We start from the raw sequence: 21,741 nt of genomic DNA on the forward strand, positions 1-21,741 counted from the left end.
GTTTTGCCTGAGGAGATTTGTAGAGCAGATACTTCGTCTATTCTTCATACCTTTATAAAGTTCTACAGAGTGGACATGGCAGCATGGGAGGACATTGCTTTTGGGCCCTCAGTCTTGTGGTTAGGCTCATCTGTCCCACCCTAGACATCAGGTACTGTTTGGTACGTCACCTAGAGCAGACTCCTATGTCTTGCAACAGAATGGAAGATTAGGTTCTTACCTGGATAATCTTCTTTCTGTTAGAAGACATAGGAGTCTGTATGGCCCGCCCAGTGCCTGCTTTCTGCCTCGTACAAATCTATAGTCCGAAACTGGAGTTTTTCTCCTGTTAGTTGGATGAAAATGTACAGATAAATTGAAAATAAAGTAATGAATTTGTTGAGTTTTGGAGCCTATATGTGTTAGGGTTACTTGCACACAGCAGGTTGATTCATTGGTGCACCCCTATTGTGAGGTCATACTAATTATTGTTCTTTTTCATGAGTTAGAGTAGAACAGAAATGTATTGTGTTCGCAGGGAAGTTCCCCTGTGCCACCCCTTCTGTTTCTTTTTTCATAGTAGAGCTCGACTGCTTTGGTGCAAACCGAAGAAGGTACTACAATGGTGAAGGAAGGAGGAGCTGAAATATGTGATTGACATCCTTCTGCAAGCAACGTGACCAGGAGTTCACCTAGATTAGACGTCTGTCTTCTAACAGAATGAAGATTATTCAGGTAAGCACCTAATCTTCCATTGCCAATATCCCTTTGTTCACTAAACTTGCTTAATTTCTGGTAGCTCAAAAGGTAATGGGATTTATGGACAGATTTTCAGTACTGCATACATTTCAACATGACTTTTGAGGCACTAATGTTTCCAAATTCACGTCATGGGGGTATATATGGTACTTTTTTAATTTTCTTCTAAGGAGTTTGTTAAATGCAACATGTAACATTTTCTATGGTACTGTCTTGAGTTTCAGTATTTCTTTCAGTATTTCCTCATGTGTGTTGTGTGTGTGTTTCATTTGTAGGTTACCCTAAATTCCTGCTTAAGTGCTTCAAGCAGTTTACTTGATTTGTAAGATTACCACCTCTAAAAAGAAAGAGAAAATAAGCAATCATGCCACCACGGCCATCTTCAGGAGAACTTTGGGGCATCCACTTGATGCCCCCAAGGATACAGGTAGAGTGTTTACTCCCTAATGGAATGATGGTGTGTTTAGAATGCCTCCGTGAGGCAACATTAGTGACTATTAAACATGAACTATTTAAAGAAGCACGGAAATATCCTCTTCACCATCTCCTTCAGGATGAGTCCTCTTACATTTTTGTAAGTGTCACCCAGGAGGCAGAGCTAGAAGAATTTTTTGATGAAACGAGGCGACTTTGTGACCTTCGGCTATTCCAACCTTTTTTAAAAGTCATTGAGCCTGTGGGTAACAGAGAAGAGAAAATTCTCAATCGAGAGATTGGTAAGAAATGCTCAATTAGTTTGTTAAACAGTACAGGTACACAATCTCTTATCTAAAATGCTCCAAAAACCAATATTTTTTTTTCAAGAAGGTGGTTTGTATACCAATGCTCATATTTGGTGCCAATCAAATGGAAAAAAAACCCAGCTAAAATACCCACTGTTAAATCCACACTGAGGTCTTCTCACTAAAATTATATATTACGTTGAATGTTTCCCAACTGGGGTAATTAATTTTTGCGCTACATGAGTTGTCGAACAATTTCACTTTAGAACCATTTATTGGCTCGTATTTGGTGCTAAACATGCTGCAATGTGACAGACTCTTAGCCCAAAAGAGCAGCAGATTCCCCTCTGGCTAACAATGAGAAGCAGAAAATAAACAATATTTAACAATTATTACTAATAAACTATGCAATACTTTCTCTAAGCTCCTAATCCCTAATCTTTCTACCATTCTGCAATCTGAAAAGTTCCAAAATCTGAAATGTGTGTGGTCCCAAGGATTTCGGATAAGAGATTGTGTACCCGTAAATGTTTTCTTTTTTTTTCTTTTGTTGTTGCATGCTGTGGGTGAAAGTTGAATTCAGTGTTCATTTTTAAATTCATTTCTGTCTGCTAAAACTAGTGTCTTAACCTTGCTTTTCTTAGAGCAGTATTCTTTATTGCAAGACCCAGGGGCCAGTGGCAGTGCCTAATGTGTCCTAAATGTGGCTCCCCTGGCTCCTCTTGCTACTACTCATATCAGTTTTGTTTTCTACCTCCACCATTCTGCAAGTTTGAGCCACCTGTTGCCCAAATTCCTTCACCAGCCTTGTAAGACTCGGAGAGCAGTGTGGGAGCATATTTTGGCAGCTAAAATCTTCCGAAGGTCATGTGTTGCCAGAAGAAAGCAGAATAGCTGTTCAGAGGTGGTTCTGTCAACAAGCCTATAGGAGGATTAAAATTAAAATAAATTCAAACCTTGTGGAAGAGCCATCTTGAAGGAGGGTTGGAAGTGAAGATAGGATGATGAATGTTCTGGTGGGATTGGAGATATCTGGGTTAGAGATGGAGGGGGAGTGTGCTGGGGGGAGCATGAGTTTAGAGAGCATATGTGCGTGGGGAGGGGTAGGTTGTGGGTTTTTCTTGTTTTGTTTTTTGTTAAATTACTTAAAATGCACCTGAGTAGTCAGGCAAACTGTATTAGAAGGTGATCCCCTCAGAACAGATATCATTGGAGGAGAACTCCCCTTCTCCTTCCTGTCTGGTGTGACATCCACTTTGTCCAGCAAAAATCTTAGCTCTTACACTGACATTGAGGGAAATACAACCAAGTCTGTATGTACTAGTTTATTGAAAAATAAATTTGTCTTGGATATATTTTACCAATATATATTTTACCTATGAAAATTCAGAAATAGATGATTTTGTTGTGTTCATTGCTGGCATCTTGTATTTATTTGTTAGCAATAACGGTATTGTGTGTTCCACATTTTTATTTAGTAGGACGTACCTTGCTTTTGTTCAGTAGTGTCAATATGTTTGCATGGTTTCGATTGCTAATCTCTAAAGCTAGTTTAACTCATACAAGCTTGTATGCTCGCATTACTCCACATTTAAAATGTATTCATTGGCTACCTGTTATGTGGTAGGTTTGGTTTAAGATGACTGTACTGACTTAAGACACTTTAGAGTGAGGGACCCTAGTACCTGAATTACTTGTTGAGCCCATGGATTACTATTTGGTCCCTTTGATCTACTGATAATGGTCTCCTGGTTTTGCCCACAGTTAAGCCTCTGCCTAACGTGACCCGAGATTAAACCTTTTTAATTGTTACCTAAATATTATAGAATTTCCTTCCTATAGATATTCAGACTGAAATAGAGTATCTAGCATTCTGAGGTTGCGAGTTTGATTTCCTCTGCAGCTCCTTTTGACTATGGGCAAACACGTCATTGCCCCAGGTACAAAATAAGTACTTGTCTAAAAAATTATATAAACTGCTTTGATTTGTAACAACACAGAAAAAGCGGTATATCGAGTCCCATCCCCTTTATCAGGAAAAAGCTAAAAGTATTAGTTCATAGCTGCTTTTCTGTACATTTTTGTATTTGAGTGTTTTATGCTGTAATCCACTCTGAACTCCTTTGGACGGAATAATGCAATTTAAGTATATAGAAATAAACAGATGGTCATCTTCAGTATTTAGATTTTAGCAATTGATCTTCGGGTTTTATTTAGGTGTTTGCTGATTGTGAGATTTAATATAATGAATATATTCTATTGTCTTATGTCTTGGAGTCGTCTTCGATTCTGACCTCTCATTTTCTATGCACATCCAAAAAACTGCTAAGACCTGTCGCTTCCATTTCTACAACATCACCAAAATTTGCCCCTTCCTCTCTAAGCACACTACCTAGACCCTTGTCCACATTCTCGTAGCCTCATGCTTAAATTACTGCAATCTACTTCTAACTGGTCTCCCGCAATGCCGCCTCTTCCCCCTGCAATCTGTGCAAAACTCTGCTCATCTTCTACCAATCTTCACCCCCTCTCCTTAAATCACTTCACTGGCTCCCTATCCACCTTCACATACAATTCAAGCTCCTATTGCTGACCTTCACGTGTGTTCAGTCTGCTTCCCCTCAATATCTCTCCTCTCCCTTATACACCTCCCAGAGAACTCCATTCCTCAGATAAGCTGCTCTTAGTTGTACCCTTCTCCTCCACTGCCAATTCCATACTTCGTTCCTTTCATATAGCTGCCCCCTGTGCCTGGAATAAATTACAGAAGTTTGTCCACCGAGCCACTTCCCTTGTTTAAAAGCAGACTGAAAACCCACCGCTTTGATATAGCCTTCAATACATAACCCTACTCCCCACTGCCCACCAACTACTGCTACTTATATAGTGCTGAAAGGCTTATGCAGCGCTGTACATTTTGACATTTATAGTTGGTCCCTGCTTGGAAGAGCTTACAATCTAACTTGGACAGACAGACATGACACATAGGGTTGGGGATGCAGAACCTAAGGACTTAGGAGTCGAAAGCACTCTCAAAGAGGTGGGCTTTTAACTGGACCTTGAACACCTGCCAGAGACAGAGCCTGCTGTAGGGATTTGGGCAACTTGTTCCAAGCATAAGGCGCAGCAAGGTAGAAGGGACAGAGTCTGGAGTTGGCAGTTGACGAGAAGGGCACAGATAAGAGGGACTTACCAGCTGAGCAGAGCCAACTCAGCCAGCAGATTAACCGTTCCCCTTAACTCTATCCATGACATCCTGTTTGTCTGTCTTGTCTGTTTAGATTGTAAGCTCTTATTAAGGGACTGTCTTCTTTGTGACTCTGTACAACACTGCATATGTCTGGTAGCGCTATAGAAATAATAATAAAATAATTATGCAAAATAACAAGACATTTTTCACCATTCTTCTTAAGTTTGCTGTTGAAAACTGCAGAGAATTTGTAATTATCCCAGGACAAGCAGGCATGATATTCTCACATGTGGGTGACGTCATCTACGGAGCCCCGGCGCGGACAGCTTTTCAAGCAAACTTGCTAGAAGTTTCAAGTTTGCACACTGCACCACGCATGTGCGTGCCTTCTGCCCACTAGAGGGCGCATCCCACCTCGTGGTCCTCAGTTCAAATTTTTCCGCGGAGCAAGAAAGCCCTGTGGATCTGAGCTCCAGTGTTTTTGCCTTCTAGCTGCCGCGTTTAGTTTGTTTATTGATCGGATTAATCGCGGTGCTGCTTTATTTTTCGTCCGTCTTACAAAAAAAAAAAAAAAAAAAAAAAATAATAATTGTTTTTCGTTGGGCTCCGGGGGCTCCCGGAAGCCTGAGCCGGGGAACGTCGGTCGTTCCCGGCCTTCTTCTTTTTCTCGTCGATGTCCCGTCCTGTTACGGGATTCAAGAAATGCAGCCGGTGTGAGAGACTACTCTCCATCACCGACCCTCACCGGTGGTGCATTGTCTGTCTTGGGCCCGAACATCCAACAGCCTCGTGTGATCGCTGTGCTACCTTCCAGAACAGGGCCCTCCGTCGCCGTAAGGCCAGAATGGCGGAATTGTTCGCCGTCGACGCGCCGCCCAAGGCCTCGACGTCGGCCCCGGCTTCGGCCCCGGCCTTGACCTCGGCCTCGGCGTCCTCGGGGGCCTCGGCGTCGCCTCGGCCCTCATCTTCGAAGCCGTCGTCATCGAAGCCAGCTTCGGGTAAGTCCTCTGTTCCATCCCCCTCAGCAAAGAAGCCATCCTCGAGTCAGGCCAAAGCGGGTGGGTCGACCCCGGCCCCGCATCGGACCTCGACTCCGCACACCCCGAGGGAATACTCGAGACCGAGGTCGCCCTCCAGGGAGTGTGCCCCGGACTCGGAACTCCCCACCTTCGTGGGGATTCCGGCCTTCCAGGATCTCCTTCGAGCCTTGATCTCATCGGAGCTGTCGGGAGCCCTGGAAGTGCTGCAGCGTGCTGCGGGCCCGGCGACGTCGACCTCGGCCGGGGCGCCCTCGGCCTCGGAGGCCCCGGTCTCGGCTCCCTCGACCTCGGGAGCCCCGGCCTCGGCGACCTCGGTCTCGGGTATTGCGGCCCCGTCCACCTCGGTCTCGGCCCCGCCCCGGACCTCGACCTCGGGGGAGCCTCCTGAGCGCAGTGTCCGCCCAAAAGAAAAGTTCCGCAGAGTGCGCCGACTTTCCTCCTCGGCTTCGGGATCTTCCCCGGACGCCTCGCCCTCGAGGCGACCTCGGACGAGGCGCCGATCGAGGAAGCCTAAGCGACCCCGGGGCTCGCCTCGGCGCGATCGTTCCTCGTCGTTCGGGGGCGAGGCGCTGCAGGTGTCGGAGTTGCGCCTCGATAATCCGAGGCTCCTCCGCTCACCTCGGGGAAAGTCTTCCCGCGCCGCCTCGCCGAGGAAACGGGAGAGGACCCCACGGACCCCGGGATCCTCCCCCAGGGACTCCCCTAGGAGGATGATTTCACCCTCCCCCTCGAGGGCCGTGGAGAGAGGATCCTGGGATTCAGGATCGGTTAGGAATCCTCAGTACTCCCATGAGGCCTCCCCCCGCTCCTCGGTGGGACGGTCGAGAACCCCGTCCCCCCAGGCTAGGCCGTCCTCCTTCTCATCTTTTGTCCAGGACATGGCCCAAGCCCTGGGGATTGACCTGATGGTAGGTTCCAAATATTCCAAGGAATTTCTAGAGGAACAGGACCTTCCCACTCCCCCTAGAGAGGTACCTAGACTCCCTCTCAACAGTGTCCTCCTGCAGACCTGGCTGAAGAACTTGTCGAGCCCTCTTACAGGCACATCTGTCCCGTCAAAAATGGAATCAAAGTATAGGACGATTCCCCCGAAAGGGTTTGATAAGGCGCAGCTCTCCCACCAGTCCCTCCTGGTGGAATCTGCCCTTAAAAAATCACAGCCCTCACGGGTTTCTGCGGCGGTTCCACCCGGCAGGGAGGGGCGGACCCTGGACAAGTTTGGCCGTCGCCTCTATTCAAACACTCTGATGGCCACCAGAGTTCTAAATTACTCCTTCACCTTTTCCTCCTACTTGCGTGGGATGGTGAAGGACCTTCCTCATATCGGAACTCGTTACCGGACTCCAAAAGAGCAGGATTCGATAAGTTTATGTCCAACCTGTCTCAATTGCGGTTGTACCTTTTCCATTCAGTGTACGACACCTTTGAGCTGGTTTCGAGGGTGTCGGCCCTCGCAGTGGCCATGCGCCGCTTGGCCTGGCTTCGCACCCTCGACATGGACCCAAACCTGCAGGAACGTCTTGCAGACCTGCCCTGTGTGGGGTCCGAGTTATTTGACGAGTCTTTGGAGGCGGCGACCAAACGGTTGTCGGAACAGGAACGCTCTTTAGCATCCCTGGTCCGCCCCAAACCTAGGCCCCCGCCACAGAAACCTTTCCGGCCTCCGCCGCGCCGGTACCCCCAGAAGTCGACCCCGTCCTTCTCAAGACCGCCTCCGAGACGTTCGTCTCAACGAGGCAGAGGGGGACAAACCCAAGCCCCGGCGCAGGGCCCTTCTAAGCCCGCGCCTTCCTTTTGACGGGCTGAGCGGACGGGGCGGGTTCCCCTCCGCACCTTCACCAGAACCCCTTCCTATCGGGGGGCGTCTTCGGTCCTTCCGGAAGGCATGGACCGCGATTACCTCAGACGCTTGGGTGCTCCGGATCGTCTCCGAAGGCTACTCGCTCAATTTTGTGTCCTCACCACCGGACAGTCCCCCAAGTTTAGCCTGGTGCAACCGGTCGCAACTACCGACCCTTATGACCGAAGCCAAAGCTCTCCTGAAGCTTCGGGCGGTCGAGCCGGTCCCCAAGGACCAGTGGGGGACGGGATTTTACTCCCGTTACTTTTTGGTCCCAAAAAAGACCGGGGACATGCGCCCCATACTCGACCTCAGGAAGCTCAACAAATGCCTGGCCAGGGAGAAATTTCGAATGCTATCTCTCCCGGTCTTGTATCCTCTCTTGGAGGAAGGGGACTGGATGTGCTCCCTCGACTTGAAGGAAGCATATACCCATGTCCCGGTGCACCCCACCTGCCGAAAATTCTTACGATTCCAGGTGGGAGACCTACACCTCCAGTACAGAGTCCTGCCCTTCGGCCTGGCCGCGTCCCCACGAGTATTCACGAAGTGCATGGTAGTAGTGGCGGCAGCCCTGAGGTCTCGCGGGCTCCACGTGTTCCCTTACCTGGACGACTGGCTCATCAAAGCCCCGACCAGGGAGGAGGTTATCTCAGCGACCCGACAGTCTATTGCCTTCCTGCAAACCCTCGGATTCGAGATAAACTTTCCAAAGTCTCAGTTGAGGCCGGCTCAGTCTCTTCAATTCATAGGTGCGGTGCTGGACACGGTGCGCCTGCGCTCCTACCTTCCGACCCAACGGTTGGAAGTCTTGGTACGGATGAGCCGCCAGGTCTCTCAACTACCAAGGGTGTCGGCCAAGCGCATGATGATGCTGCTCGGCCATATGGCCTCGACGGTACACGTCACGCCATTTGCGAGGCTGCATCTGAGGATCCCTCAGTATACACTCGCATCACAATGGCGCCAGGAGTGCGATCCGGAGTCGCGCCTCATTTCGGTGACTCCGCTTTTGCGGAAATCGCTAAGTTGGTGGACAGACTCTTCAAATCTGTCCACGGGACTAATGTTTCGCACTCCCCCATTTCGCAAGGTTCTGACCACGGACTCCTCGGACTACGCGTGGGGAGCCCACCTCGACGGTCTTCGCACACAGGGCCTGTGGTCGGCGGAGGACCGTCGCTGTCACATCAACGTGCTAGAGCTTCGGGCCATCTTCCTAGCACTTCGAGCCTTCGTTCACGTAGTACAGGACCAGGTGGTCCTCGTCCGCACGGACAACCAAGTAGCAATGTACTATGTGAACAAACAGGGGGGAACGGGGTCGTGGCCCCTCTGCTCCGAGGCCCTTCGCCTCTGGGAGTGGGCGGCCTCCCGGAACATCTTCCTCCGGGCGGTCTACATCCAGGGGGAACTGAATTGTCTGGCGGACAAACTCAGTCGACTCCTGCAACCCCACGAGTGGACTCTACACTCAGCAGTTCTGCACGAGGTCTTCGCTCGCTGGGGAACGCCACAGGTAGATCTGTTCGCCTCTCCGGAGGCACACAAACTACCACTATATTGTTCTCGGATGTACTCGCGGGATCGTCTGGAGGCGGATGCCTTCCTTCTCGATTGGGACGGGAAGTTCCTCTATGCATTCCCTCCTTTCCCTCTGATCATGCGAACGTTGGTACACCTCAGATCGTCCACGGCCACGATGATTCTCATAGCTCCTCGGTGGCCGCGTCAGAACTGGTTCTCCCTACTGCTCCAACTCAGCGCCAGGGAACCCCTTCTTCTGCCTGTCGGTCCTTCTCTGCTATCTCAGAATCAAGGATCCATGTTACATCCCAATCTGCAGTCATTGCACCTGACAGCTTGGTTTCTTGTTCCCTGACCCCTCCGGACCTGTCTCAATCAGTGAGGGAAGTGCTGGAAGCCTCCCGCAAGATCTCGACGAGGCTTTGCTATTCGCAGAAATGGACCAGGTTTTCCACCTGGTGCTCTTCTTTCCTCCTGGACCCGGTATCGGCCCCGGTACCCTCGGTTCTGGACTACTTATTCCATTTGTCGCGCTCTGGCCTGAAAACCACTTCGGTGCGTGTCCATCTTAGTGCGATTTCCGCCTTCCACCAACACCTGGATGGACGCCCTCTGTCTCTCCATCCCTTGGTGACACGCTTCATGAAAGGATTACTCAAGGTTTGTCCCCCGCTCAAACCTCCCCCAGTCGTATGGAATTTGAATGTGGTTTTAGCTCAACTGATGAAACCACCCTTTGAGCCACTCAACAAGTCCCTCTTGAAATTTCTGACTTGGAAGGTGGTGTTTCTGATTGCCCTCACCTCCGCTAGGCGGATTGGGGAACTACAAGCCTTGGTTGCGGACCCACCCTTCACCGTATTCCATCATGACAAGGTGGTCCTCCGCACCCATCCTAAGTTTGTCCCGAAGGTTGTTTCTGATTTCCACCTCAATCAGTCCATTGTCCTTCCTGTGTTCTTCCCTAAGCCCCACTCCCATCCTGGCGAGACGGCGCTTCACACGCTTGACTGTAAGAGGGCGTTGGCATTTTACCTTCAACGCACCAAGTCCCATCGGAAGGTCCCGCAATTATTCTTGTCCTTCGATCCCAATCGATTAGGGCACCCAGTTTCCAAGCGCACTCTGTCTAACTGGTTGGCGGCGTGCATCTCCCTTTGCTATACTCAGGCTGGCCTTCCTCCCCCGGGTCGAGTCACGGGGCACAAGGTCCGAGCAATGGCAGCTTCGATAGCCTTCCTCCGTTCCACCCCGATGGAAGACATATGTAAGGCTGCCACTTGGTCTTCGGTTCATACATTCACCTCTCACTACTGTCTGGACACTCTGTCCAGGAGTGACGGCCGGTTTGGCCAGTCAGTTTTACAAAATCTGTTTTCTTAAAATTGCCATCCTCCCACCTGCCCTTTTTGGTTTGGCTTGGAGGTCACCCACATGTGAGAATATCATGCCTGCTTGTCCTGGGATAAAGCACAGTTACTTACCGTAACAGGTGTTATCCAGGGACAGCAGGCATATATTCTCACAACCCGCCCACCTCCCCGGGGATGGCTTCTAAGCTAGTTATGGAACTGAGGACCACGAGGTGGGATGCGCCCTCTAGTGGGCAGAAGGCACGCACATGCGTGGTGCAGTGTGCAAACTTGAAACTTCTAGCAAGTTTGCTTGAAAAGCTGTCCGCGCCGGGGCTCCGTAGATGACGTCACCCACATGTGAGAATATATGCCTGCTGTCCCTGGATAACACCTGTTACGGTAAGTAACTGTGCTGAATCGCTGCTGGTTTACTCTTTAAAGAAACTGATCACTGAAACTAGTGGGGACCCACTGTTCAGAGTTATTTAACTGAAAAGGAGAAGGCTCCTGCTCAATTTGTCACACAGTAGTTCTATCTCCAGTTAGCTATGCAATTAGAGCATTAAATATTGGTCACACCCACATAAATTCCAGATACCACTGCTGACCTGTTTATTTGATGCCAGTGCACGGGGTTATGTTTGATAGGTCGTCTCTTTCTGGTCTTTTTTTTTTTTTTTCTCCTAAGGCAGATCAAATATTAAAACCACCACCTTGAAGAGGCACTTTTTGCACCTTAATCCTGGCATTTATAATTTATATAGCTTTATAGTTTATTTTATATTCCACCTTTAAACAAGGTGAATTACGACCATGAATACATAATTAAAATAAATAACAATAAACAAAAACAAATATGTAAAAAAATATTAAAATTACTAGTTCATATAAAAGGCATCAACCATTATACTTCATTTTACAAAACAGATGATATTTAACAATTTTTTTAGCTTATCTCCTAAGCTTGACTATTGCAATTCTTTCTTATTTGGTCTTCCTCGATCCCAAATCCATAGGTACAGCAATGGGTAAAAAAAAAAAAATTGATCACATGACCCCACTTTTCCAATTAGAATATTGGTTCACAGTTTCTTATAGAATCCCTCACAAGGTCATAGAAACATGATGGCAGATAAAGGCCAAATGGCCTATCTAGTCTGCCCATCTGCAGTAACCATAATCTCTTCCTCTCTGATATTCCACGTGCATATCCCATTCCGCTTTTAATTCAGACTCTCTGGGCTCCTTTTACTAAGCTGCGATAGTGGTTTTAGCGCGCGCTAGATGCTAACGCCAGCATTGAGCTGGCGTTGGTTCTAGCCGCGTAGTGCAGGTTTAGTGCGCGCAGCAATTTGTGCGCTAAGAACGCTATCGCAGCTTAGTAAAAGAAGCCCTCTTTCTACCGCTTCTTCCAGGAGACTGTTCCATGCATCTATCACCCTTTCTATAAAAAAAATTTCCTTAGATTACTTCTGAGCCTATCACCTCTTAACTACATCCTATGCCCTCTCATTCCAGGGCTTCCTTTCAAATGAAAATCTCGACTGATGCGCATTTACGCTACATAGATATTTAAACATCTGTATCATATCTCCCCTCTCCCGCCTTTCCTCTAAAGTATACATATTGAGATCTTTTAAATCTGTCTCCATACGCCTTATGACGAAGACCACGCACCATTTTAGTAGCCTTCCTCTGGACCGACTCCATCCTTTTTATATCTTTTTGAAGGTGTGGTCGTCAGAATTGTACACAATATTCTAAATGAAGTCTCTCCAGAGTCTTATACAGGGGCATCAATACCTCCTTTTCTTTTTTTTTTCCACTGTATTGCTCCTTTGGGGTTTTGCAGCCCAAATGCATTACCTTGCATTTCTTAGCATTAAATTTTAGCTGCCAAATTTCAGACCATTCTTCAAACTTCACTAGGTCTTTCTTAGTTATTCATACTATCTGGGGTGTCTGCTCTATTACAGATTTTGGTATCGTCCGCAAAGAGGCAAATCTTACCTGACTACTCTTCAGCAATATTGCTTATAAAATGTTAAAAAGAACAGGCCCAAGGACAGAAACTTGAGGCACACCACTGGTAACATCCCTTTCCTCAGAGCGATCTCCATTGATCACTACCCTCTGTCGTCTTCCACTCAACCAGTTCCTGACCCAGCCCGTCACTTTAGGGCTCATCCTGAAGGCACTCAGCTTATTTATTAGATGTCTGTGTGGAACATTGACAAAGGCTTTGCTAAAATCTAAATGCACCATATCTAGCGCACTCCCTCTACCTGACCTCTGGTCACCCAATCAAAGAAATTGATCAGATTTGTCTGACAAGACCTACCTCTAGTGAATCCATGTTGCCTCTGATCCTGTAATCCACCGGATTCCAGAACCTTCACCATTCTCTGTTTTAAAAACATGTCCATTAATTTGCTTACCACAGAAGTCAGACTTACTGGCATGTAATTCCCTATTTCTTCTTTATTTCCACTTTTGTGTTAAGGGATCACATCCGCCCTTCTCCAATCTTCGGTACCACTCCCAACTCCTAGAGAAGCATTGAAAAGGTCAGTCACCAGAACTTCCCTAAGTTCCTTCAGCACCCTCGGAAGTACACCATGCTGCCCCATCGCTTTGTCTACCTTTAATTTAGCTAGCTCCTTACAAACACAACCCTCTGAAAATCAATCAGGGTCTACCACTCCACCATCCCTATTTGCATTTATCTTCTGCAGTCCTGCCCCCAGATCTTCAGCTGTGAACACAGAGCAAAAATATTTAAGTAATTCGGCCTTTTCTTTATCAGCTTCTATATTCCTCCCTTTAAAGTTTTGAGTCTCACAATGCCACTTTTGCACTTCTTTCTATCACTGATATATCTAAAAAGGTCTTTCCTCCCATTTTACTGTTAACTGTTTTTTCTTCCATTTGCATCTTTGCTTTCCTGACTGCACGACCAGCCTCTCTTAACTTTTCCAGATATTTTTGCCTTTCTTCCTCTTTCTGTGATCTTTTGTAGTTTATGAAAGCTAACCTCTTAAAGGATTTCTTAGTGATGGCAACCAGAATGCACATCTTTATCTAGCTGCAGTTGGTAAGGATCCCTAAGCTGAAGAGCTGTGAAGTTTGTCCTGACAAAAATGAAAACTGCTCTGTGTAATGGAGGTTATTTTTTGGGCTACACTAAGAAGAGTAAACACATTAGAACCAACTTCCAAGCTTGTTTAAATTTTCATGTGATTTCCAGAATGTTTTCAAATTGTCTATAGCAGAAATAGAGTACAGTATGTTTAAAAGAGTTTGTCTATCTTTAAACTTAGTACAATTGGTTTTTGTTGATTACAGGGCTCTGCATACATCCTGTTCTATGTGGTATTTTTATTTTTTTTTTTTAAATCCCAACAAAACAACCCTTGGAATTTACACAGAAACCTTAATAAAAATAAAGGCTTGGGGAAGTAAAGGAGTCACATGCTCGCAACACAGTCTTAGTCTTCTTTCAGATATATGGATTCTGATTGTATAGAAGGGATATGTGAGTGTATACAAATAAGTAGATAATGCAGAACTAGTTTCAGAAGGTGTCCGACAGTCTCCCTTGAGAGATTTCTTAAGAAATTAGTCATGAAATAGGAGGCAGTGCCCTTTTGTGGAGTCAAAATAGGATTAAATGCTGTCCCTCACCCCCCCCCCAAAAAAAAATAAAAATATATATATATATAATTTTATTTTTTGGGGGGGGAGGAGGTGAGGATATATATAAGATCTTGGGAGTCAGCTGGTGAGATCATTGGGAAGAGATTAGGGTTGTTGAGGGGTTTTTTTTTTCTCTACCTCCATCTGCTGGTAGGAGGGGATAACGCCCACTAGAATGGTGCAGTTGACTAAAGGAAAGGAAATTATCCCAGGACAAGCAGGCAGCATATTCTTGACTGATGGGTGACGGCACCGACGGAGCCCCGGTACGGACAATTTTAGAGTGATTGCACTCTAAGAACTTGGAAAGTTCTAGCAGGCCGCACCGCGCACGCGCCTTCCCGCTCGACGGAGGCGTGCGGTCCCCAGTTTCTTAGTTTCCGCGGAGCTAAGAAGACGCACTTTCAACGGCTGTTGAAAACTTTTTTCTCATTCGCCTTCCCGCTCGCGTAAACCTTTTCGGAATTTGTATTCCCCTTTTTTCTTTTCTTATTTTATTTAAAAAAAAAATTTTAATTTTTTTTTTCTTCTCTTTTTCGGGTTCGCCCCGGCGGGGCCTGCTGCCACCATCGAGGCCTCGGCCTTCGATTTGGCAGAAGCCATTTTCACGTTCATGCCCCCCCAACCTGGTTTTAAGAAGTGCCAGCGGTGCGCAAGGCCCATTTCCCTCACTGACCCGCACAACTGGTGCTTACAGTGCCTGGGTCCTGACCATCGGGCGTCCACCTGCACCCGCTGTGCCACTCTAAAAAAGAGAACGTTAAAAAACCGCCAGATCCAACAGCAACTTTTATTTGGTACCGAGATGTCGGATTCGGTGGCACCGGTCCCGACTTCGGCCCCGACGCAGTCGGCACCTACCTCATAGACGCCGCGCGACACCGTGCCGACGTCTCATCCCTCAGGTAAGCCGGCTAAGAAGCCTTCCCTGCTGGAGCGTCCTCCAGTCTCACTTTACTAGTGGAATCTACTTTAAAGAAATCCACGGGGGCTAGTGTGTACGCCTCTGTCCCTCCTGGCAGAGAAGGTAAGGCCATGGATAAGTTTGGCAAGCGGTTGTATCAGAATGCGATGCTAGCTAATAGATCTGGGAACTATGCTTTCCATTTTTCGTTCAACCCAGGCGTCAGAGGCAACAACAGAGGCAAGCTGCTAGACCAGCACAGCAGCAACAACAGGTGAAGCCTCCCCCTTCACAAAAATCCACTCAACCCTTTTGACTTGGTTCTCCAGGACATAGCCAGTCTCCATCCTGCTGCCCACCTTCCGCAGCCCATAGGAGGACGCCTTACTCTTTTCATAAGCCGTTGGGAAACCATCACCTCGGATCAGTGGGTCCTCAACATCATCCGCCACGGCTACTCTCTCAACTTTCAGACACTTCCTGCCCAAAGTCTGCCAAGAGAGTCTGCTTTGAACACTCCTCAGGTTTCACTCCTTCTTCAGGAGGTTCAATCCCTCCTCCTTCTGAACGCCATAGAGGAAGTTCCTCTAGATCAAAAGGGGCAGGGATTCTACTCCCGTTATTTTCTAGTTCCCAAAAAAACAGGAGATCTCAGACCCATCTTAGATCTTCGCGATCTCAACAAATGCTTGGTCAAATAGAAATTCAGAATGCTCTCTTTAGCCACTCTTTACCCTCTTCTTAATCAAGGCGACTGGCTATGTTCCCTCGATCTCAAAGAAGCATACACTCACATACCGATCAATCTGGCCTCCAGACAGTACCTACGCTTCATGATCAATCGTTGTCATTACCAGTACAAAGTGCTACCCTTCGGTCTTGCCTCCTCTCCAAGAGTGTTTACCAAATGTCTGATTGTGGTGGCTGCTTTTCTACGTTCCCATCACCTTCAGGTGTTTCCTTACCTGGACGATTGGTTGATAAAGGCCAATTCATCTCAGACAGTACTCCAGGCCACCAACCAGACCATCCTATTTCTACGTTTGCTGGGGTTCGAGATCAATCTACCCAAATCTCATCTCATCCCCACTCATAGACTTCAATTCATTGGAGCAGTCTTGGACACAGTCCTCATGAGAGCGTTCCTGCCGTCCAACCGTCTTCAAACGCTTCAATCTCTATGTCAGCAGGTGCTTCCACAACGTTCCATCTCTGCCAAGCAAATGATGATACTCTTGGGTCACATGGCCTCCACAGTTCATGTCACACCACTTGCACATCTTCACCTGCGCACTCCTCAATGGACCCTAGCTACCCAGTGGTCCCAAGCGATGGATCCTTGCTCACGTCGCATATCTGTAACATCATCTCTTCGTCAGTCTCTACAATGGTGGTTGATATTCTCAAATCTCTCCAGAGGTCTTCTGTTCCATCTACCTCCTCATCAACTTGTCATCACCACCGACGCCTCCCCTTATGCCTGGGGAGCTCATTTGAACGAGTTCCAAACTCAAGGACTTTGGACAGCTCAGGAAATGAAGCATCACATCAATTTCCTGGAACTCAGAGCAATGTTTTATGCCCTCAAGGCCTTCCAGCATCTTCTCTTTCCTCAAGTCCTCCTGCTGTGCAAAGACAATCAAGTTGCGATGTACTACATCAACAAGCAGGGTGGGACAGGCTCTCGCCTCTTGTGCCAAGAAGCCCAGAAGGTTTGGGCTTGGGCCACAGATCACCATCTATTCCTGAAAGCTATCTACATTCAGGGAGAACAGAATTCCTTGGCGGACAAGCTCAGCAGAATTCTCCAGCCTCACGAGTGGACACTCGATCCTTTAACTCTGCAGTCCATCTTCGTTCAGTGGGGCACTCCTCAGATAGACCTCATTGCAGCTCCTCACAATCACCAGCTGCCCCTATTCTGCTCCAGACTCTCCTCTCCTCACCGTCTGGCAGCGGATGCATTTCTCCTCGATTTGTCCAATTTGTTCCTGTACACTTTCCCTCCTCTGCCTCTCATGTTAAGAACCTTGTTCAAGCTCAAGAGGGAACGAGCCACCATGATTCTGATTGCTCCACGGTGGCCCAGGCAACATTGGTTCTCCCTTCTACTTCAACTCAGTTCCAGGGAACCTTTTCTTCTTCCACTGTTTCCTTCTCTGCTTACACAGCATCAGGAGACCCTTCTACATCCCAACCTCCAGTCGCTGCACCTGACAGCTTGGTATCTCTCGGGCTGACTTCGACTGATACTCTTTTGTCTCAGCCCGTTCGCTCCATTCTGGACGCATCCAGGAAACCGGCCACTCTGCAATGTTACCTTCAGAAGTGGACTCGATTTTCTTCCTGGTGTCTTCTTCATCATTTTGATCCCACTTCCCTCGCAGTGGAGACGTTGTTGGATTATCTTCTTTCTTTGTCTGACTCTGGCCTCAAGTCTACTTCCATCAGAGTCCACCTCAGTGCTATTGCTGCTTTTCATGAGCCAGTCCATGGAAAACTCCTCTCAGCTCATCCCTTGGTGTCCAGATTCAATGCTGGTTACTCTTCTGTTATTAAAAAAGTGAGGAAATATTAAAATAAGGTAAATAAAGAAGTAGGTAATGAATTTAAAGGCCACAGAAGTTCATGATTCTATAGACGTGGGGGATATTGACTTGTATTGTGTTGATGATAGTTCTAGAATGACATTTCAAGAGAAAAGAAGGGAGATAAAATTTGGCCTAATTCTGGTATTTGCTGGTCAAGGTTTCATGTTTCTGGGGATTATTGATCCAAATATGTTTACATTCTAAAATCTGTTTTCATCATTCCACAATAATGGTATGATGAAAGAACTGTCCCGTCCATTGAAACTAATAAAATCTTAAGTTTAGTGCATTGCGTATGGTATTGCTCCAAGCTAAATGGCCGATAGATTTCTCATAGCATTTCATAAACATAGGAGAGAATCTGCATTGTTTAATTTTCCATCTGCTCAAGGTTTTAAGAGCAAGAAATCCTTGGAACATACACTAGCATTTCAGGCCGCTTTCTATGACAGGGAATTTAAGCCACTGTTGTGTAGTGCTTGCTCTTACAAGCACTCTAGAACTCAATTTAAAACATCTTTTTTCAAAATATTTAGCGTACTAATTTAAATCATCCTTAGATTGTTATTTTTAATCTTTTTGTTCACCACATTGAACTTACGGTTATGCGGTTTATAAGTACGATGTTATGTTATAAGTAATCTATTTGTCATTTTTTGGTAGGGAAGTGGATATATAGGTAATGCTGTGAATGAAGCTGATTAAAAAAAATTGATATAATTCACAGAAAGGTCTTTTGTTTTTTTGTTTTTTTTTTATGAACATACTGCAGGGTTTGCAATTGGCATGCCTATCTGTGAATTTGATATGGTAAAAGATCCTGAAGTCCAGGAGTTCAGAAGAAATGTCCTAAATGTTTGCAAAGAAGCTGTGGATCTTCGTGATGCAAATGGACCCCAGAGTAGAGCATTATACGTTTACCCCCCTAATGTAGAATCATCACCAGAGCTTCCAAAGCACATATACGCAAAACTAGATAAAGGTAAGACAACAATTCTTAGGATACGGTTCTATAGTCTAAAATAGAAATGCTTTTAATGGAAGAGGAAAATGTTAAAGGATTGCCATAGACAGGGCTTGACAAACTCCAGGTGCCAGGTTGCCACGGTGATTAAAAACAAACCTGGTGCCTAGTTTTTGCAGCCTAAAAATGTGCAGCTTGGTCAGGCTGTGGAAAGAAGCTGACATTAGTAGCGGGCTCTGTCCACTGTTCCCTCCTCTCCCATTCTGATGTATGTACACATGCGTCCTCCCATCCCAGTTTCTGGCCCAGTGGTGATCAGAAGTGGAAGGAAAGAAGAATGACTATGTATCTGACCACAGCTAGATGCTCAGAACTCTTTCCACTTCTGATCCTTTCCAGGCCAGGCTGTGAGTTGGGAGGGGCGGGGGGTGAGAGTTTAGGTGTCTTTGTGCAGCAGGGAGAGGGGAGAGAGCTTTGGGTGTCTCTGTTCTGCAGGAAGGGAGAAGAGCTAGCTGTCTGTGTGCCTGTATTTCCAATCGACCTGTTAGCTATGGGATTTCAGGAAGCCTTTAAGCCAATTTAATACGTTCCCCGAAAGACCAAAGGAGTAAAGGCATAGAAGCAGAAGATCATGGTCCACCAGGTCGAAAGTTCTAATGAGGTCAAATTGAAGAACAAGGGCATTCTGACCCTTGCTAAGTATCTTGTATAGGTTGTTGTTATTGATGGATTGTCTGAAGCCTGATTGTGGATCGTGAAGCAGTTGAAAATGTTCTAAGTGGCTCATAAGTTGTGTTTGCACTACACCTTGCATAAGTTTGCTGAAAAGAGGGCTTAAAGCAATAGGTCTGTAATTGCTTGGCTTGGAAGAGGGGTTTGTTTGTTTTTTGTCTTTAATGATGGTGATATGCCTTCTTTTCAGGGAATATTCCTTCAGTTAGCAAATTGGATAGCCGAAGGTTTCTATACATCACTTTGTCAAACACTAGCTTCAGGGATAGACAGCATACCAAGGTGATAAAAAGTGGACTGGCATACCTTACTTATCAGTCCTGGAACCATTTCTGTTCAATATCTTTATAAGTGAAATGGCAGTGAGAATTTATTTTAAGTGGAGGAAGCTAAGATTTACAAAAGAGCGGATGGATGAGTTTAAGGAAATGGGACAGTCTGAGGGAGCTCTAAGAAGGCCTGAGTGGTGGTTGTGTACTTGGAAGCTTAGTTTTAACAATGAGACATAGTTAAGCGTTTTTTGGTGCAGATCCAAGAGAATAATACGTAAGAGTGAGTTGTGAGAAAGATTAACTGATTTCAAGGTAATTAATTAGTATGACAGAATAGTGGCCAGAGTCCTAAAAAGCAGGTAAGAGGAATGACTATGCTACTGGGTATGTCACTGGTGAAGCCTCACCTAGAGTATAGTGTCCATTTCTGAAGACGACCTCCACAAGCATGTTGTAGACAAAGTGGAGGCAGTCCATAGTAAATCAAGTTTCAAGTTTATTCAAAAATTTTATAAACCACCCAATCGGCCTTCTAGGCGGTGAATATTATGTTAAAAAACATATATGGGGTATACATCCTTTAAAACAATAATCATTATTTAAAACATTTAAAAACAATACCAAAACAAACAGGAACATAAAAGGGAAGAAGGATAGAACTACAATTTATCAAATAAGAAAGAGAACATATAGGGAAAGGACAAAAGGGAGGGTATCTAAAAGTAGATTGAAACTACATAGCCCTAAAAAGGGCATTTAGGTCTCTAAAGCATCAAGAAAAAGAAATGTTTTTAATTTCGTTTTAAAATGGTGAAGATTTGATTCTTCCTGTAAGTGGACCGGAGTATCATTCCAAGGAGTTGGAGCGCTGACAGAGAAAATGGTAGACCTCATTGTGTTGATAAACTTCAGAGATGGAACAGATAGCAGATTTTTAGAAGAAGATCTTAGAGTCTTAGAAGAACTATAGGGAATAAGAAGGTATTGATATTGATACTTAGCTGACTTGCAATTCTCCAGTCCCGTCCCCCCCCCCCCCCCCGACTATCTAATACTTTGCAGACTGACTGCTTGGTGCATCCCAGAGGGATGAGGAAGCGGTACACGAACAGGGTGTACTTCTGGAAACCGTGGAATTTTTTTTTTATGTTGAGGGGAGATGGGGTGGATGCCGCTATTTTTTTAATTGTCAGTGAGGGGGCATGATGCAAAAACAATGCAGGCAAATTGCCCTTTTTGTAAATATCACCCTATTTGTGAGCCAGTCACCACTCATTCACTGACAAGGATGACATTTTGCAGTGAGTAGTGGATTACTACCAGGGTTTTGACGCAGCAGTAATTTGCTTGCTCATTGAATCCTGCAGCATTTTTTTCTCGTTTAATTTTGCGGTAGAAATCGCACACACAGCTAGCTCTTCTGCATGTTTTTGTTTTGTTTTGTTTTTTGCATCAGCACAGTATAACTAATGCAGTCCTCATTAGCCCTTGAATCAGCATACTTAGCCCTTCATCAATTAAGGGGTATTACAGGATTGGATATTTCCATATGAAAAACTGTCCCTGTATAGATGGGAGAATTTAGTTTATTACATTGATGTCTTCTATCCCACCAATACCTTTCAGTTCTAGACGGTTTACAACAAGAAATTAGCCTGGGCATTCCCAGGGAGATTACAAGGTTGATAGCTATAGTATGCATCAGGATCTGGGAAGGGAAGGGTCGATACAGTTTGGCTAGATCAATTGACAAATTTCTTGAATAGTATGGTTTTCAGTTCTTTCCTGAATGTTTTGTAGTTGGGCGTTGTGGTCAGTAAATTTGAGAGATGGTGGTCTATTTTTGCTGCTGTCGTGGCTAGTAGACCTTCATATTTTATTTTTTTTTTTGGCTTTGCATGCCTTTGATTGGGGGGTGGGTAAAGTGTGCTTGAGTTCTCCTTGGTCTGGATGTGTTTTTCCAGATTAGGCAGTTGTTCAGATAGCTTGGTCCATTTCCATTTAGGGCTTTGAATAAGGTGCAGTAGAAATTGTGTTGTATACGTGCTTGTACTGGGAGCCAGTGTGAGTCTTTAGATTTGGTAGTCTGATTTACATCAGCATCTCAAAGCACAGTTATTGCAGACAAATATAATAAAACAGTAAAAATTGACTATACTTAATTCCCCAT

General features: G+C 46.0%; 1 protein-coding gene across 7 annotated transcripts in view; it reads left to right on the forward strand.

The window, feature by feature from the left end:
• PIK3CA (phosphatidylinositol-4,5-bisphosphate 3-kinase catalytic subunit alpha) overlaps positions 1-21,741 on the forward strand; it is a 74,895-nt gene that overhangs the window by 10,340 nt on the left and 42,814 nt on the right. For 5 of the 7 annotated variants that reach the window (XM_033958291.1, XM_033958289.1, XM_033958295.1 and 2 more), the window contains exons 3-4: positions 1,014-1,454; positions 18,376-18,585. In XM_033958291.1, the coding sequence (XP_033814182.1) occupies positions 1,103-1,454; positions 18,376-18,585 (562 nt within the window). In that variant the 5' untranslated portion in view covers positions 1,014-1,102. Of the gene's footprint in view, positions 1-695; positions 715-1,013; positions 1,455-18,375; positions 18,586-21,741 lie in introns of those variants that run through there. The other 2 variants (XM_033958294.1, XM_033958296.1) reach the window with 2 other exon arrangements.

Source organism: Geotrypetes seraphini, chromosome 9 (genome assembly GCF_902459505.1).
Source record: "Geotrypetes seraphini chromosome 9, aGeoSer1.1, whole genome shotgun sequence".
In the NCBI taxonomy this organism is placed as follows: domain Eukaryota; kingdom Metazoa; phylum Chordata; class Amphibia; order Gymnophiona; family Dermophiidae; genus Geotrypetes; species Geotrypetes seraphini.